Here is a 19,495-nt window from a genome sequence, read left to right on the forward strand (position 1 = left end):
GGATTGATTATCAAATCTGGATGATACTTGATTTAATGCAGAATATGATATTTGGAATCCAAAAAAACAAAAATGATTTAAACATTTTCTTAACTTGAAAACTCCTGAATAAATGAGACAGGTCCTGAAGAGCCACAAGTAAAACAGCCTCAAGAGAAAAATAAGTGACATTTAAGGCTAATTGGTCTAAAATAGAAAAAATATTCCTGTAATAGAAAGTAATACATTTGCATCAATAATTTGACCAAAATGGCTTCCAAATGTGTATATATTGATTAAAAGCTCTATGCTAACAATTTAATGCTTTTACACAAAAATGTATACCAAGGGGAAGTTTCAGTTTTCTGGCTGCCAAAACAAACACCATGTTATGGGTTGGCTTAAACAGTGGAAATTTACTGGCTCACAGTTTTGAGGCTAGGAGAAGTTCAAATCAAGGAATCATCAAGACAATGCTTTCTCCCAGAAGACTGTGGCTCTTGGGGGTTCAGCTTTTCTGTCACAGGGCAACACACGTGACCTCTCCTGGCTTCAGCTCTCTTTGGTGTTCCATTGGCTTTCAGCTCCTGGCTGCTCCCTCTGGCTTTTCTCTCTCTGTGACCTTCCCTATAAGACCTTCAGTAATAGAATTAAGACCCATTCTAATTCAGTTGGGCCACCCTTAACTGATGTAACCATATCAAAAGGTCCTATTTACAAGGGTTCACATCCACAAGTATGGATTAAATATAAGAACATGTTTTTTGGGTGGTACACAGCTCCAAGTCACCACATGGGACTCAAATTTAAAGCTGATATTTAAATGTAATATTAAAAAACATAAATTACTATCATACTTCTGGGAAACAGTTTGATCATATGGATTAAAAATCTTAGAAATGCTCTTACTTTTTTTCTCAGTAATTCCTTATGGAAGCATTTACCATACCTTGTGGAAGCTATAATTAAGAAATAATTATAGGTATGCCCAAAGATTTATAATAAAAGCATTCACTGTAATTATCTAAATCAATCTTAAAAATGTGTAATAATAGTAGAATGGTTAACTACTTATGTCACATTGCTATAAAGGAATATTTGTAACCATCAAAAATGCCTTAGAGTGGAGGCAGGGCAAAATGGTGGCATAGGGAGGTGTGGAATTTAGTTAGTACCCTAGTAAATAGCCAGAGATAACTAGAAAATTGTCTGGAGCAACTGATGTGAGGACATCCGTGACCAAACACACATTGTACACCAGTCCAGAATGAGTGGAATGGCTAAGACTGCAGCATAGAACTGTAAGTAAAGCTCCCCAAACTGCAGAGCTGGTGCTCCTCCTCCACCAGCATGGCAGGCTAAGTTGGAAAACTTCACTGTGGGAAAAAGCAGTCCCTGCCAGGAGCAAGGGAATGTAGCTCAACCAAGCTCCAAGTGTGGTTTTAATTAACAAATCTGGACTACAAAATATATGCTACAAGCACAGATAAACCAGGAGCAAGCAGGAAAAGAACCCGGAGCTTTCTCCTGGCAGAGAGAACGCAGGGCTGATGGGAAAAAAATGCATAAATAAATAAAAACAAAGGCTTTTGGAGTCCACTGAGCTTGGAATACTGGAAAACAGCTGTGTCCCAAGAAAAGGGGCAAACGGAACTAGGAACCAACTCCAGTTCTTGCCTGGTGAACTGAAGGGCTGGAAACTGACTCTGGAACAGGGACTTCTTTTTTTTCCTTTTTTTTTTTTGTCTCATTTTAAGTAGCACATTAGAGAATATCTCAGGTACTGACCCTGGCAAGGGTAGAGTTAGGATAGTCAGAGAGTCAAAGGAAAAACTCAAGTGTAGAAGATAATTCCCTAAAGGGCTTATCTTCCCTAAGAAAAGGGAAGATATAAAGGGGGAAGGGAGCAAATCAAGTGGCAGCCCTCCCTCAGAGAACTCAGACCCCAGGTCCTGGGGTGGGGAGGAACAGAAATAACTTAAGCTTGGCTTCTGACACCCATAGTCCCTAGCTGGGGCAGGGTCCACTGAGAATTAAATGCACCACATGTTTTTATGCCAGTGGGGAGCTGTAGACTGACAACCACCACCTGCTGGGCAGGATAGGAAAAGCACAGAATCTAGAAGCCTCACAGGAAATTCTGACAATCTGCTGGGTCTCATCTTCAGAGAAACCTGATACTGCATACAGTTCCCTCCTGAGACCTGGGCCTGTCTGGTCTGGGAAAATCTGACTGGGGTAATCAAAGAAACCAGATGCCTAGACAACAAAAAACTGTTAATCACACTGGGAAAAATAAAGATATGGCCCAGTCAAAGGAGCAAACTTACACTTCAAATGAGATACAAGAGATGAAACAACTAATTAAAGATCTTCAAACAAATTTCCTAAATCAATTCAAAAATCAAATCAACAAGTTGAGGGAAGATATGGCAAAAGAGATGAAGGATATTAAGAAGACATTGTGTGAACATACACTCGAAAGTCTGAAAAAACAATTGGCAGAACTTACGGGAATGAAAAGCACAACACAAGAGATGAAAAACACAATGGAGACATACAAGAGCATATTTGAAGAGGCAGAAGAGAGGATTCAGGAACTAGAGGACAGGACATCTGAAATCCTGCACACAAAAGAACAGATAGGGAAAAGAATGGAAAAATATGAGCAGCATCTCAGGGAATTGAGTAACAACATGAAGCACAGGAATGTATGGGTCGTGGGTGCCCCAGAGGGAGGGGGAAAGGGAAAGGGGGCAGAAAGAATAATGGAGGGAATAATCAGTGAAAATTTGGCATCTCTTATGAAAAACATAAAATTACAGATCCAGGAGGTGCAGCATACCCCAGACAGAATAGATCCAAGTAGACCAACTCCAAGACACTTAATAGTCAGATTATCAAGTTCCAAGGACAGAGAGATAATTCTGGGGGCAGCGGGAGAGAAGCAATCTATCACACACAGGGGAAGCTTGATGGGACTATGTGCAGATTTCTCAGTAGAAATCATGGAAGTCAGAAGGCAGTGATGTGATATATTTAAGAAACTGAAAGAGAAAGACTGCCAAACAAGAATTCTATATCTGGCACATCTGTCCTTCAAAAATGAGGGAGAGTTTAAAACATTTTCAGACAAACAATCAATGAGAGAGTTTGTGAACAAGATACCTGTTCCAAAAAAAACTAAAGGGAGCACTGCAGACAGATGGGAGAGGACAGGGGTAGTTTGGAGAAGAGTGTAGAAATGAGGACTATTAGTAAGGATACTGTGTGGTCTCACCAATACGGACTAACACTGATGAGTGACATTTGAGAGTTGAGAGCATGGGTTATCAGGAGATGGTAGGGAGTTGGAGATTGGGCATTTGATGCTGAAGGAGTGCAGAAGTTTTGATGGGGTTGATTGTATAGAACCAGAAATGGAATGGATAGCTTAATAGTGTGTGATGGTAACACAATACTGTGGATACTCTGAACAAGGATGAGTGTGATTGTGGTTGAGGGAGGAGGGCTAAGGGCATGTGTGATGCAGAGGGAAGGATAGAAGATAAAAACTGGGATTGTGTAACTTGGCAAAGCCTAGAGTGGTCAATGATAGTGATTAAATTTACAAATATAAGAATGTTTTTAAATGAGGGAGAACAGATGAATGTCAACATCGCAGGGTGTTGAAGATTGGATGGTGTAGGGGAAAGGATGGAGTCAATGCAAACTAGAGTCTATAGTTAACAGTAATACTGTAAGATGCTTCCATTGATTGTAACAGGGCCAATATACCAAGGCCAGGTGTCTGTAGGAGGAGGACATAGGGGAGTGGTATGGAATTCTTGGTGGTGGTGTTGTCTGACATTTTCATTGTATTTTATTTTATTTTTCTTCTATCTTTTGTAATTTTATTATTCATTTTTTTCTCCTTTTCCTCTTTCTTTGAGGAAGAGATGGAAATTTCCTCACATAGATTGTGGTGGTGAATGAATAATTGTGTGATTATGCTGGGAATCATTGATTGTTTGCTTGGGGTGGATTGTACGGTGTGTGAATAAAGCGGTTTAAATAAACAGAGGGATGCAGGTGTTGGCAAGGGTGTGGAGAGGGGGATGTGCCTATTCCCTGTTAGTTGGGGGAGGGGGGGTCCAGCCTAGCTGGAAGGAGGTTTGGTTGTTCCACAGGAAGCTGACTATGGGGTTGCCATGTCATCCTGCAACCCGTTATTGGTTATATACTTGGAGAAACTGAGAGCAGGGACATGAGTGGACATTGCACACTGGTGTTTATGACAGCAGAATTCACAATTCATCGTGGATGGGGGTGGCTTAAGGGTGCATCAACTGATGAATGGAATGTTGAACTGTGGTGTATACAAACAATGGAATAATGAGTGGTGGCAAGAAGAAATGAGGTTGTGAGGTGTGCATTTAGGTGGCTGGAACTTGAGGACAGTATGTTGAGTGAAATAAGTGAAAATCAAAAAGACAAGCATTGTAACACCTCACTAATATGACTGGCCATAATGTGTGAACTCTGATAATTGAATCTAGGAGCATGGGTTATCAGGGGAAGCCTTGTGATAGAGGTTCCCAGATTGTAAGCTCTTACAGCAGTCACATCTATTCATGAGTTGTAATGGTTAGTTGTAATGGTTATTCCTAAACTCTGAGATGATAAGCTCTTTGTGTGTAGTCTGGTTGGGTCCTGGAACTTTGGGTATTTGTGTGACACCTAAGACTCAGAGCCAGAGTTCAGCCGCTATGAATGTAAGCATTACCCCATACAGAAATCATTAAAGAAGCTGAGAAAGAGATCAGATTTCAATTAAAGATATGAATGAAACGGACTTGATTAGAACTAAGGTAAGCCTGACTAAAGGGAAAAGGATGATACTGACTGTGTTTTGGAACCTCAGCTTCTGTGTGAAATCAAACGAAGAGATGTTTTTTTGGTGCAAAATCTATATTTTCTGTAGCACGCTATATAAGTTAACTTGAATGGTTGGTTTGTTCAAGCACCATGATTGCATGGAAACTTGAGTGGGGGGGTGAGATCTGGTTGGTTTGTATGGGTTGATATGGGGCCCCAATGCATCCCAAGTAATTTGGGCAGAGAATAAAAAGTGTTTGCAAAGCCCCCTTGAGGGCCTGGGGAAAAATGTGGAAACATTGAACTTCCCCACCCAAGGAATGCCTGGTATTCTTGCAGGCATTGGAGACAACCATTATGGTGGGCCGAGTCCTCGATCTTGGGGCTTGCCCTTGTGGGGCTTGTTGCTACAAAGGAGAGGTTAGGCCTATTTATAATTGTGCCTAAAAGTCACCACCAGAAAACCTTTTTTGTTGCTCAGATGTGGCCTCTTTCTCTAGGTCAACTCAGCAGGTAAACTCACTGCCCTTTGTGGGATATGACTCCTGGGGGTGTAAATCTTCCTGGTAATGTGGGACATAACTCCCAAGGATGAGCCTGGACCTGGCATCATGGGATTGGGAGAGCCTTCCTGACCAAAAGGAGGAAGAGAGATTAGGCTAAATGGAGTCGAAAGATCATTCTGGAGGTTATTCTCATGCATTGTATAGATGCCCCTTTTTAGTTTTTGGTGTATTGGAATGGCTGGAGGGAAGTACCTGGAACTGTTGATTTGCCATCCAGTGTCCTTGATTCTTGAAGATGATCATATAAAACTATCTAGCTTTTAGAGTGTGATTGTGGGGGTCTTGTGGCTCATACTCCCTTTGTCCAGTGTGTGGACAGATGAGTGGAAAAAAGGGGGACAGGGTGGATTAATAATAGGAGGGAAAGGGTATGGGATGTTTTGGGGCTCCTTTTTACTTTTATTTTCATTTTTATTCTTAATTTTAGTTTTGTTTTTTGGAGTAGTGGGGGTGTTCAGAGGGTTGATTGTGGTGATGAATGCATGGCTATGTGATGATGCTGTGAACATTTAACTGTGCACTTTGGATGATTGTGTGGTGTGTGAATGCATCTCAGTGGAACTGCAATGCCTTAGAGTAAAATTTATGATATGATGAAATGTATATTAAAAAGTAGGGTGAAACCTAGGCTTGTCATATGACCCAAAGTATTTTACTGAGTCTGAGTGAACTTGAAAAAATATACACCAAAGTATTTTGGTGGGATTATGGGATTTCTTTTATTTCTTTACACTGCTATATATTTTCAAAGTTGCTGTAATGAACATGTAGCACTCTTGTAAGTTTTTAAATACACATGAGGTTTTTCGATGAAAACTTGGTGCATGTTATATGTTACATAAGCTAAGTTCCCAGAAGATGTCACACACTTTCCCATTATTAATAATTACTGAGTCATTGAGACCTGCCCTAAAAATGGAAGCCATCCAAAGGATGAGTATCCAAAGAGATCTGTTACAAGAGAACTTTGAGAAAAAGAAATCTCATATAGGGGCCAAAGAACCCCTGACATATAAAGATACTTCTTTCTTGCAGGAAGTAGATAGGGATAAAAGCTATAACTATAGTTTTTAATTTTTTTTAAGTTATGCTTAGGTCTCAATGTGTCTTCCAAGAAATTATGTGCGTATCTGCATGGAGAACTGAGGACACCTGCAAAGCCTATTCTTAAGACTTTATTTTTGAAGCCCTGCTCACTTATTCTTTTGCGATATCTATCGATCTATCTATCTATCTATCTATCTATCTATCTAAACAAGTAAATTTTGGAGGCACTTATTTTTGTAAACCAAATGAGCTAAAAGACAGTTATAACTGGATAGTATCACAGGCACATATTTTTGCCTCAAGGGAGGCAATAGAAGTCACCAGACCCCCATCTTACTCCTTTCTGTTGCCCTTTGCTAAAACACTTCACTGGTTTTCCCTACAAGAACTAGGTGTTAGATTCAAGCTAAACTTCTTTTTGTACCTCCCACTCACCATGCAAGCAATGCCAATTCTAAGGTTTAGGAATGTTTGTTTGTCAAAGAATCCTAACTTTGGAAGAGAGCTGGGAAAGGTGAAGATAATATCTGGATTTTGTTTGACATTGCATTTGATAGAGAAAAGGAGAGAGTAAATCCTTTACCAACTTCTGTCACTTAGTGTTCTGCAATATCAGTGTCATTGTGAAGAAAGGGATAATCTTGACCCAGATGAGAAGATATCTTTAATATTGTCCTATCTTAAAAGTTTTACAAATTCTGGTACTATGTTTGCAGATGCTGGAGACCAGAGAGACCAATGTGGCAGGTAAGGCAAGAGTGGAAGAAAATCTAGAGAGCAGGAGAAACTTGGGATAATGACCCATAGTAGGTGTTTGATAAATGGTTAGCCAATGGATCAGAAGATACAGGCCTCACTGTAGTTCCTGGTGACTCTGCACCCAGCGTGGTGCCCAGTGTTTACTATAAGCTCACACATACACACACACACACACACACACGCACACACACACACCCATCTATACATACCCTTTTGGGACAGGACTGGTAAAATAAAATAAAATATTCTGCATTCCAGTCAAGATGACCGAGTTCAAGGCAGAACTCCAGACCAAAAAGAGCACTGGCATGCTAGGTAGGGAGACTGAGACAAACCGTCTTTCTATCACCTCATCCACTAAGGACTAAAGATAGTAAAGTCTGTACCCCAAAAAAAGCTTGGAAAATCAGGATTCATCTTCTGCCCACTGGTCAGCAAGGCTTGTCCCAATCTTACCAAGTGGTAAGACTTGGTTTCCCAATATATTTCCAGACCTGGCCAGCATAGCCTCTGGCTCTGACACTGGCAAATAACCATCAGGAGGGAAAAACATAGATCAGGCCGACACTTTGTTAATCTACATCCCTCCATGTGGCTTAAGCTATGTGTTCCTTTCAGGAGCCAAAGGAGATAATTAAAACAGTGTGTTGGAATGCAATTTTGCAGTTTTCAACAAATCAAATAGTTCAAATAAGTGAACTTAGCTTTCCCATATTTGTCACAGCTTATTGTTTTTTATTCCTCTCAGAATAAAAGGTGCAGTCTTATTTCTTTGTTAGCTTTCTAATTTTCCCTATGGCTTTGGCCATTAGATACAGAAATTAGACATTGAAATAAGGTTGTGGAAATAAACCATACTAATCTGATCTTCCCATAGAAAGGCTGTTCCCTGAATACCCATAAAACCATTTTGGACATTACATCCTTGTCCATATAGTAGTATGGGAATATTTTCAACAGCTCTCTGGCGACAGAGAGGATTAACATTTCTAAATATACTTAATTTAAATCAGGTGGGTGTTTAGGTATTATAAAAATATAACTTTTTTTAATTATAAAAAGATTGAAATCTAGCATAGCATGTCAGAAAACTTTTACCATGAACGTTTGTCCAAAATGTACATTGCCTTCAGGAGATGAATGCCCTTGGAGGACAGTTTCTCATCTCTCATCATTGTCTTTATGAAATAGATAAACGGCCTGGGGCGTCATCCACATTGTAAATTTTACAATACACATAAATCGATTCTCTTATCTCATTAATACACAGTGCAAAAATGATCCAAGTAGAAATAAAAAGTAGCTTGACCTACTCATCTGCATTATATTCTAAAGAGATGACAAACGCACATATCAACAGATAATCCATTTCTTATATGTAGTAACATTTTCATCCAGATAACAGAAGTTTTTATTTCACAATGCAACTGCTGTAAGTTAAATTGATTCAATTTAATTAATGAGTACTTATTAAGCACCCGCCTGTGCACAGCACTATACAAGGCAATATATGACAAAAAGAGTTAGGTGTTATGATCCTTGCTCTTGAGGAGCTTACAATCTCATTAGGAAAGAAAAGCCATGCATACAAGAAACAATAGAGGACCATTACAAAATTACATGAAAATCAATACAAATAAAAGTCTGATTAAAGATATAAGAAATCTAAAGAAGGTTATCAAGGGAGTGATAAGATTGGGAATGAAGGCTAATCTGAAAACATTCCCCAGAGGAAGGAAGTGTTGAATTTGAGATGATGGAAGTGATGAACATGTGGGTTGGCAGAGGAAAGCGAGATCATTCTAGGGCTACTAGAAAATTGCAAAGGAAAAACTTGAAGACAGGGTAATAAAAATCACCAAGTCAATTGCAAGGAATGGCAGGTAAATTGGCTTAGCTCTGGAAAATGAAAATGTAAGTTAGTCACACAACAAAGTTAGCTGAGGGTGTTGAGCATTATTATTCAAAGTCAATTCAAACTTTAAATCAAAAGTAATGTTTAGACACATCTATAAACTAAGGCCCTAGATAAAAGTGTGTGTTTTCCTAACCTTAACAAAAAAAAAAAAAAAGGAAAAAATAGAATATTAGAATCTAAACTCAGGAGATAGATCATTGGAGATCGAATGAGCAGACTGTGATATAACAGCAGTCACATGTGGTGTCATTTACTTTTTAAAAAATAAAGAATTTGTTTGACTATGACCCATCTGCTTCCTCAAGGTGAGAGACCTTCAACCCAGTCTGATCAGGCCCCTAATCATTTAATACTTTTCCTCTGAAGAGCCCATTCCCTTTTTACTGAATTCAGCAGCAAATAAAAAGTCTTGGGTGTATACTTATGGGGCAGACGGTGGGGAGACAGGTAGAAAAAAGGAGAAAACAAGTGGCTGGTTTCAAAAAAATGAATTGGTGAATGAGTACAATGAGTATTTTATGACGCTGTTTCTGAACTTAGCAAAAAAAGAAGGTGAAATAGTCCTGCTACCCATCCAAGAAAAACTAAGGCAGAAGACATGTATAAAATGCAAGTCCATATGAGCAAAATGCTTTTAAATTAAACTTCCTAGTAAACCAGTGAACTATATTGCTGGATCACACCTGTTTTTAAGCTCAATTTGTAGGGAAAGTGTCAGGGAAATGGGTCAGGAGAGAAAGTGACAGTGTGGGAACAAATCTTTAATGGAGAATATGCTGGAATTCTTGCCAAACTATGATTGGCCAATGTCTTGATTTATCTTGATTGACTCGATTGAGCTTGATTATCCATCAGCAGTAGAACAGGGGAATAGCAGCTTCACCACGCTTGTTCTCTGGGCCTTCATAGAATTCATTACTCTTAAACAGCACAGTGAGGAGTATTTCTGGGCCCCAAATACATGTGAAAGTTACTTGCCACCAGCAGCAGCTGTCAAAAATAAAAAAGAGAGAGAGAGAGAAGATGAAGAAGAAAATAAAATTTTAATGTCATTAATGTTCTGATGAAGTGGCCTGAAATCTGTGTCTTCCAAATGTGCTACACTTTGCCATAATATTTGGCATTTTTATATTCAAAGTATTTCTATATTTCTTATTTTACAAAATCATCACAGAAATTCTAAAGAAGGCAAAATGGAAGCTCTGCTTTTGTAACATTTATTAACTATTACTTCTGTCATTAACATAGAAATGTATGCCTTTCAAATTTCTCCAGTGAAAGAGTTCTTTATTGTCCAGTAGATATTCAGTAGAAATTTCTACTGAGGGAAGGTTATGTGTCAAGTTCTGTATTAAGTCCTGCGGAAACAACTATGAATAAGATACAGTATCTGCCTACAAAGGGTTATAAAGATTTTTAAGCAAAAATTATGAGAAATCATCAGAGAAACAACATGGTCTAGTATTACATAAATACTTAAAACAAAGAAGATACCAATGTACCTTAACTAGACTTCAGATCTTAGAATTCAGAACTTTTCACTCACCATTCTCAACACTAATTTGATAAGGTTAAATTATAGCCACAATCTTGAGGATATAGAAAAGCACTGCTTCTACCCCCTAATATTCTGCAAAGAGTAGAGAATACTAGTAAGTCCAGTCTTCATCTCAACACAATGCCCTAGGTAACCACTGTGGAATGAACAGGGTTAAGATGGAGATAAAACTACTGCTTCTTTTGGTGTATGAGATAAGGAGTTTGCCTAGACTGTGGAGGTAAGCACACTAGATTGAATTTTTGCTCCTTCCCAAATTTAACTGCAAAGGTTTGTTTTTGGTTTTTTGTTTGTTTGTTTGTTAGACATACTCCTCAACAGGGAAAACAAGAGAGTAGACAACAATGATGACATATGGATTAATAAGTTCTGACAAATTGAATTCTCAAGACAGCAGTGGGAAAAAATGGAAGCAACACAATTTACACTGCAAAACCTCCAAAAGGCTCAGGAGTTGGCAACAAAAGGTGCCTCTGGAAGTGAGGAACCAAAATTAAGAGGATGGTTTAGATGTCTCTATAAAAAGCTGTTAGTGCCACAAATCTAGTCTTCCACTTGGCAAAGTGCTACCCACTCCCCTGTCCTGGCAGAAGACCGGAAGAATTTTCTCCAGAGAGAGTAAAACAGGGATGCTTGTGGCTAGAAGACTGCAAGGAGTACCAGAGTGAGAACGGGGGGCTTACGTGAGCATGAAGAGCTGAAAGCTGAGACCCATGTCTTTTCCCATTCAGATACTATGGTATTGCTAGGCAAGTCTTTACTCTCCAGACAGAAGTCTGAAAGTGACTTTTCCAGAGAATCTGATCAGTTCCAAGAGGAAAAGCCCAGACTCTAAAGTTACTGACATGAAGGTTCATCAAGCAGCTCAAGTAGAGCCCTACAGTGAAGATCTGTTGACAAGCCCCACCCACATACTTAGAGCTTCCAAACACACTTTCCTGTCCCACCCTTAAATATGGGAGAAGAGACAAGGATCACAGAGCACCTGCGAAAAGACTCTACTAGAGACCAGTAGGAAAAAAAGGAAAGGACAAAGCAGTGTGGAGAAAACAGAGACTGGAAAGCAAAGAAATTTCAAAGGGAGTTTTTAATACTCTCATAAAGAAAAAATAAACCACTGCAGCCATTAAACAAGAGCAGATGCTATTTTAAAGAGAATAAATGAAGAGTAAAACAGCCTTTGGAAATTAAAATTACAATAGCAGAAGTGAAAAGGTCAAGGGAAGTCTTGAAAATTAAAGTTATAGGTAAAGCAAAAAGACAAACAGAAGGAACATAAGAAAGAAAAGTAAGAAAATTAGAGAATCAGTTCTGGAGGTCCAATATCTAAATAATAGGAATTCCATAAAAAAGAAGCCAAACAAGGAAATAACTGAAATTGTGGAACTGTAACCCATAATATTCTTTGAAATTTGCTCTCTAATTACTTGTTAAACCATACCCTGAAAGTTATCACTGTTCTGTATATATGTTACATTTGACAATAAACAATGCATTAAAAAAAAAAGGAACAGAGACAACAAAGGGGATGAAGTCAGCAAACAAATAATTCAAGAAAATTCCCTACAATGGAAGAGCTTGAGGTTCCAGACTACAGGAGTAAAAATAGATTCACTCCAAGATGCATCATCATGAAATTTTAGAACACAGAAGGTGATAAGGCAGTAGATCCTACAACTTTCCAGATAGGCAAAGCAAAGAAAGAAATAAAAATACAAATCACACAGGAAGGATTAAAAATTAGAATGACTTTAGAATTCCGAATAGCAATTCTGGAATCTGGAAAGCAATGGAAAAGTGTCTGCAAAATTCTGAAGGTATATATTTGCAATCTAATTAGAAGGGTATTTCCTACAGTATCTATACTCTCAATCAAAGGGGAGGGTAAAAGAAGGATAGTTTCAGACATACAGTGTCTCAGAAAATTTACCTCTTATATACCGTTTCTTCACCAAAACATAGGAGCAAACAAAAAAAGAGGAAGCTGGGGAAAACAGGAAACAGGACATGCAAACTAGGATGGAGTGATGGAGAACCGCTGGGTTGACCATGAAGAGATGTCTGAGGATGACAGCTGCGCATTAGGCATGAGAGAGGAATCAGCTAGATTGCAAAGTTCAGAAGATTCCTGGAAAAACTTCCCCAATAGATAAAGTGGAGAGAACACCCAATCTGTCTGAATATACAGAGAGCAAAATTCAATAAATAGCTGAGATTTGGAAACTGGATTCGTGATAACTACATAAAAAAATAAGCAAATGTTTAAAAACAGACAATTATGAAGCCTGGGAAAATAAAAAGTGCACACAAAAAGGTAGTCATATTTTACTACATAGCTCAGCCATGAAAAACATCAGATGGCCATAATACTGTAAATACTCAATATTAACCTAACCAAAATAACAATATATCTATACTGGAAGGATATGTGGAGAGATTGGGGCAAGGGTGTGAAATGGAGTTATATCCTTATTTGCATTGCAGTTCAAAATTTTTATTTATAATACTTAATAAAGAAATAGCAATAAAAACATGCAGTTTGGGAAAAAAACAATAGAATTAACTAAAAGGGTTGGAAAGGTTTGTCTTTGGGTAGTTGAATGGCGGGGGCAGGGCTCACAGTGGAGAGGAGGGGAAGGAGATGCTGTTTTTCATAATAAGGTTTGTAGAATTATTTGATTCTAACCCATGCTCATATGTTGCCTTGATAAAAACTAAAGTGTTTTATTAAAAGACTAGTCTGAGAACTGTAAATTTTCACCTAACATCCCTTTCTCCTTCTCTTAGGTAGATGTTCCACGTGCTTCAGGGAAACTGACCAATCCCAGTTCCAAGGGTGGTCCAGACTCAACTTGGGTTGAGTTTTCCAATACTTAAAAATAAGCAAATAGTCCTACTAATATAAAGAATTTTTAGAGTTAGGAATGAAGGAAAAGCTGAAAAAGGCATTGAGTAAAAAGGATTTTCACTCAAGTTCTTAGGCATCTCTTTTCCCTGTGGAACTCAAAACATATCATTAATTTTTGCAAACAGGAAAACAGTTTGTTATAATATTTTACAAATTAAGGAGGTTTTAAAAAGAGAGAGAGAGAGAGAGAGATTAATGGATTAGAAAAAGGCTTCTGGCAATCAATGGAGGCGACTCCCTTGGGGTCTTCTGAGTGGGTCCCTACATGTACAAAAATGGTCAAAATAGGCAAAAGAGAATCTGCATTTGCACCTGCTATTTGTATAAGAGTATGTGGATGTTGTCTTCATCTCCTGTCAATTTTCAAGGTAACTTTTTCCTTTTTTATTGTTACTACTAAGTTCACCATTCCTGAATTTTTCTTTCTCATTTCTTTCTCCCACTGGAAAACACCCTATCCCCTTGGATGTGAAGGCTGAGAAGGGCTAAAATAGCTTGCTTAGGGCATTAATGCCATTCCCACATCAAATGCCCTGCTTGAAGGGGGGCAGGAAAGGAAGGGAGTGCTACTCGTGGAAAAAATATTTGCAATCATAAAGATTTCTCCAACCTGCCCGTGCAGCTGCCATTTTCATGTTTCGCATTTTGTTCTCCAAAGCTTGCTGCATGATGGAAAAAGAGACAAGAAGAAAAATTAGGTTTCCTGGTCTTTTCTATTACTTAACTTTAATAGAGACAAAAGTTTTATAAAATCAATTGCATCCTACCATTTTCATCTTCTTTTTTAGATCCAGATTTGCTGCCTTCTGGCCCTTAGCTGTAGCATTGAGATAATAGATGGTCAAGCTAAATTAAAAAAAAAGAAAAATTTAGTTTATAGTGTTTTTCAGTAGACCATAGAATGTTAGTGTTGGAATGGACTTTAAGATATTTTCTACTCTAAGACTCTTACTTTGTAGATTAAAAAAAAAGTGGGGTACAGAGAGATAATAAGGTACACTCAGAATTAACGCAGGAACAAGGGAAAAAGCTGCAAAGTTGGGCCCCAAGGCATCTGATCAACAGCCTGCTGATCTCTCCAAACACTATACTGCCTAATTTTAGCTCTTTCTTGGAAGTGTACTAATATCAGATTAAATTATAATTAAAACTAACATTTAAAATCAATGACAATGGCTTCCAAGAGAATCTACTGAAGCTTAGAAAATATGTCCAACAAAAAGGAAAACAACTTTCTGCATTAAGTTCCCTCCTTTGGCTTTTACAACTAAGAATGTAATTCTTCATAGTCACAGTTAAGTAATATGGATTTTTCTCATAGGATATTGTTCGCATTTCTCTCCCTCAAAAAGAAATATCTTATAAAAGAATATTTGTGTCTTGTAAATGACATTTATATTTCTAGAAAGAGCAAAGCAAAGTTATTCTAGACGAACTATTCTGCAAAAATAAATATACATGTCCTCACTTAATCCCACTTCTAGGAATCTACACAAATAATTGAAAGCAGGGACTCGAACAGATATTTGCACACTGATGTTCATGGTGGCATCATTCACAGTTGCCAAAAGTTGGAAGCAGACCAAGTGTTCGTCAACTGATGAATGGATAAACAAAATGTGGTATATACATACAATGGAATATTATTCACCCATAAAAGGGAACGAAGTTCTGATACATGTGACAACTTGGATGAATCTTGAAAACATCATGTTGACTGACAAAAGGACAAACATTGTATGATCTCACTGATATGAAATAATTAGTCAGAAATTAGAATACAGGTTACCAGGGGCTGGGATGGGGGTAGGGAATGAGGAGTTAATGCCTTAACCAGTACAGAGTTTCTGTTTGGAGTAATGGAAAAGTTTTCGGTAATGAATGGTGGTGATGATAGCATAACTTTATGCATGTAATTAACACCACTGAATTATATTTCTGAATATTACTAAATGGGGGAAATCTTAGAATATATATATAGAAATTAAAAGAAAAACAAAACAGTGAACCCTAATGTAAACTATGGACTACAGGTAATAGTCGAATTATAGTAATATTCATCTTTTCATCAATTGTAACAAAAGTACCACACTAATGCAAAGTATTAGTGATAGGGAAAATTGTATGTGTGTGTGATGGGTATATATGAGTACTCTATTTTTTCTGCATGATTTTTCTGTAGGCCTCCAACTTCTCTAATAAAAAAATATATATTTTTTAAAAAGGTAACTGGCATTACTGAACATTGAACACATTTTCTCTACTTATTGACATGCCAGATTAAATCCTTTATGAGCCATCTGGTGCTAGCAACATAATTATTGATACAGTTTAGCTAGGTTTGTTTATCTTTTATATGAGTGACAGGAGTTTGAATGAAATTACATATATGAAAGCTTCTGGTGCAAAAACTGGAATGAAGATTGTGCTCAGTAATGTGTGTGTGAATGTGTGAGTGTGTGTGTGCATGTGTGTGCATGTGATTTAGATTTTCTTAGCAAAGGGACTGGATATGGAGGATGAACTCAAAGATCTCACCAGTCATTTCCAGTCCTAGAAATGACTCTTCATCCATCCATCACTTTTTTCTTCTGCCTTGTAGTAAACTTTAAATGGGTTTTTCTCACAAATCATTTTCTAGTCCCCAAAAGTATGAGATTACCTACAGAGAACTAACATGAACTCTGTTTATTCAGTGACCCCAAACCATCAAGATTGAATTAATATGATCCAGTGGGGGAATTCAAAATGCTTGTAACTTTCTCTGATTAAAGATAAAGAAAAGCCAAGCCAAATGTATGGGAACCATAGAATAAGAGATGAGATCTTGGGAATTCAAAAAGCAAATCAGTGATAAACTGAAATTTGCATTTTAAATCAGAACCTCAGAACTAAATCAGCCTTGGAGAAAATCTATTTAACCCCTCCATGCTGTCAACTTTCCTCCAGACTGTCTTATCAAGGGTTGGCAAATGATCTCCAGGACTTATCTAGTCCACTGACTCTTTTATATAACTCAGGAAATAAGAAGGATTTTTACATTTTTAAATGTTCATATAAATACTTACATGGTAGGCTCAATTTTGCCTCTTGGCTCACAAAGCCTAAAATGCCTACTGCCTGGCCCTTTAAGTAAAAGCGTGTAGACACAGGGTCTAGGCCATCCCTGACAAGTAGCTTCCAACCCTTCTGCACACCCCCACTGATGGTGAACTCAGTGTGGGGGGCTGCAAATGTGTGGGGAGAATAAGGGGTAGAACAGGAGGGGCGGTTGAGTTTGAATCCTACCAATTAGCTACTTGATTTGGGGCAGTTAATTACTCAAAGCTTCCATGTGCTATTGGTAATACAGTTAATGAAGCCAACTTCTTAATGTTATTGTGGGAATTAAAAGAGTTACTGCATGCATGCCTGGGACAACGGCAGACCACAAATCATCAGCTTTAGTTCTTTCTCCGTACTCCTGAGATGGCTCACTAAACCTTTAGATGGTGGCATTAGAACAATGTTCTTCCAATGCTTGCAAAGAAATCTATCTCTTCCTAAGTTAAGAAAATATTAAGACAACATTTTTAAAACCAAGATCTCAATTATAATACTAAAGGGCCTTAACTCTTAAAGGCCACAAGGATACTTATTAATATGCTCTCAGAAGCCACTACATCATGAAAATGTGGAGAAAGAAAATTGCTTCAAGGGTCATCTGTGCAACAGCCAGGTCATTTTCTAATGCATCTGGACCAGAGATTTCCCATGGAATTCTTAAGCCCACCCCAGGATTGAGAGTCTGTAATATATAATAGTACTGTCTTATTGTTAATTGTCCTTACTGGCCATTAGGTCTCCTTATAGAAGGTGTCACAGTATAAAGGAGTAAGTAAGCACTGAATTTACCACCAAAGGATCTGTTTTAAGTCTGACTGCTACCATTTCACTATCTTTCCCACCTAGGAAAATCACTTCACTCCTATAAGTCAGTTTCCTGATTTGGTTCCTGATAATGACGATGAGATGATGGTAACGATAATGATAAGTTAACCCAGAATCCCAGCTCATTTGTTTCAAACCAGTGGAAATCTTCTGGCTGAGATATCCCGATTTTGCTTCTTTTTAAACCAAACCCACCCCTTTGCATCAACTTTCATTTCTAAAGTCTCCAGAGGAGTGGCTTAATACTTGCCCTCTTTGACTGAGAGCAGTGGCAGTTTCACACTTTCCATACGGGAGGGGCTTGGGGGTTAAAAGGAAGGACTAGGGCACTTTCTTAGCTCATCCACAGCAAGTATATATTTTTACTTAGAATGTCCATTGATCCGTGGTGGCCAAGAATCAGAAGCCAATGAAGATTACATGGGAACCAAAGTCCACTCCCGCATTCCCCCTCAGATAACCAGCTCTGACTCTGCAAGTATAAACTAACTGAACTTTCTGAGACCCTTCTGGTCCTATGATTACATTATCATGACATACAGTTATTGATGACCCACTAGAAACAAGGACAGGGTGATTTTTAAGACCCCTTAAGCCCTTAGCCCTGAAATACACCCTACAGGCTCCCCAAAGGGAATATTAACTGAGAGACTAATCACTTCTGTATATTCACAGCCATCTGCTTTCTGGAACAAGAGGTGGGTGCCAGGCTGTGGGGGGAAGCTCAATGTGCTGATTAGATTTAGCATTTAGCATTTATGTTTCCCTTGCTTTAACTGTTTACTGATAATTATTTTGGTTACTTGGGAACAAATCTTATAATCCTGGGGAGGCAAAGACAGATGCAGATGGCTGTGAACTACATCCAATAGGATCAGAATATGGTTCATGAGTTTCAGTCTCTCACCACCATGTAATTAGTTACTGAATTTGGTCAGGTTACAGCACAGCCCCTGGGGAGAGTGAGGAAGCTGGAAAAGCTGAAACCTAAAATGAGCCAGGAAGACGATTACCAACTCTCTTTCTATGAGGAAGGAAAGCACATACCCCATAACCAATACGACAGCAATGACAAGCCCGGGGTTAGAAAGCTGTCTTAAAATCTTCGCCATCCAGCTTGGGAAATCTTTTTCCAGTGTCTCCCCAATGACTTCGAACATCCTATTTTTGCCACTGAAAAAGCAGGGAGAGAAGTTTCTTTAAAACGTGGAAAAACCATAGCTATAGCAGCAAACTAGAAATATTTCTCAAACCTTGCCTAGGTACTCTTTCAGGTTAGGCATTTGACATTTATCTAGTACAACTTCTAATATTTTGATCTCACATTGTTAGCATATGGCTAGGAAATGAGAAAAGTTATTTCAATGTAGGTACATAGCCAAGGCAGTTAGGTAATCAACCATGGTATTAAGAGTTTTTTTTTTTGTTTTTTTTTTTTTAATGTATTTATAAGATTTTGATTGAAATGTATTTTGTAAATAGTGCATAAGCCTACTTGTCAACCAGCTGTCCTTGCAGGAGAACACTCCTTTTTTGGGGCTGTGGAAACCATGCACTAAATTTTTAATTAGCTTTGGAAATGAGCAAAAGGATTAGCTTAAGGAAATAAAATCTGCAAATAATCCAATAACTTTTTCCACCCAATAGCTCCCATCTCATTTTCCACCAGACCTCTTTCATCAGAGCTGTTAATAGGTAATCACACTAAATGATGAGTCTTTTTCTTCTCAGTTTCTTCTCCTGGACAAGCCCTAATGAGAACCAGCTCAGCTCCACTGCTAAGAGCAGAAAGTGCGAAGAGAAGGAAAACAAATCTAAACAACAAAGGACCTTAATGGATTGATCCTGAACATATTGAGAATCAGCCCCTATAAACTGGAGAAATGGGAACAGGGTGTCTGTCTTAACTTTAATTTTCAGAAAAGATTTTGGGTAATTTTTCACCAAGTTTTATGTATCAACAGAATAAAAAT

At 38.2% G+C, this 19,495-nt stretch overlaps 1 protein-coding gene across 1 annotated transcript in view; it reads right to left on the reverse strand.

Moving 5' to 3' along the window:
• Positions 1–10,080: 10,080 nt before the first annotated feature.
• TMC1 (transmembrane channel like 1) overlaps positions 10,081–19,495 on the reverse strand; it is a 152,383-nt gene continuing 142,968 nt past the window's right edge. The window contains exons 17-20 of the mRNA XM_037850748.1: positions 18,570–18,695; positions 14,360–14,438; positions 14,203–14,254; positions 10,081–10,116 (exon numbers count right to left, since the gene is read on the reverse strand). Of these exons, the coding sequence (XP_037706676.1) occupies positions 10,097–10,116; positions 14,203–14,254; positions 14,360–14,438; positions 18,570–18,695 (277 nt within the window). The 3' untranslated portion in view covers positions 10,081–10,096. The remainder of the gene's footprint in view (positions 10,117–14,202; positions 14,255–14,359; positions 14,439–18,569; positions 18,696–19,495) is intronic.

Source organism: Choloepus didactylus, chromosome 10, assembly GCF_015220235.1.
Source record: "Choloepus didactylus isolate mChoDid1 chromosome 10, mChoDid1.pri, whole genome shotgun sequence".
In the NCBI taxonomy this organism is placed as follows: Eukaryota; Metazoa; Chordata; class Mammalia; order Pilosa; family Megalonychidae; genus Choloepus; species Choloepus didactylus.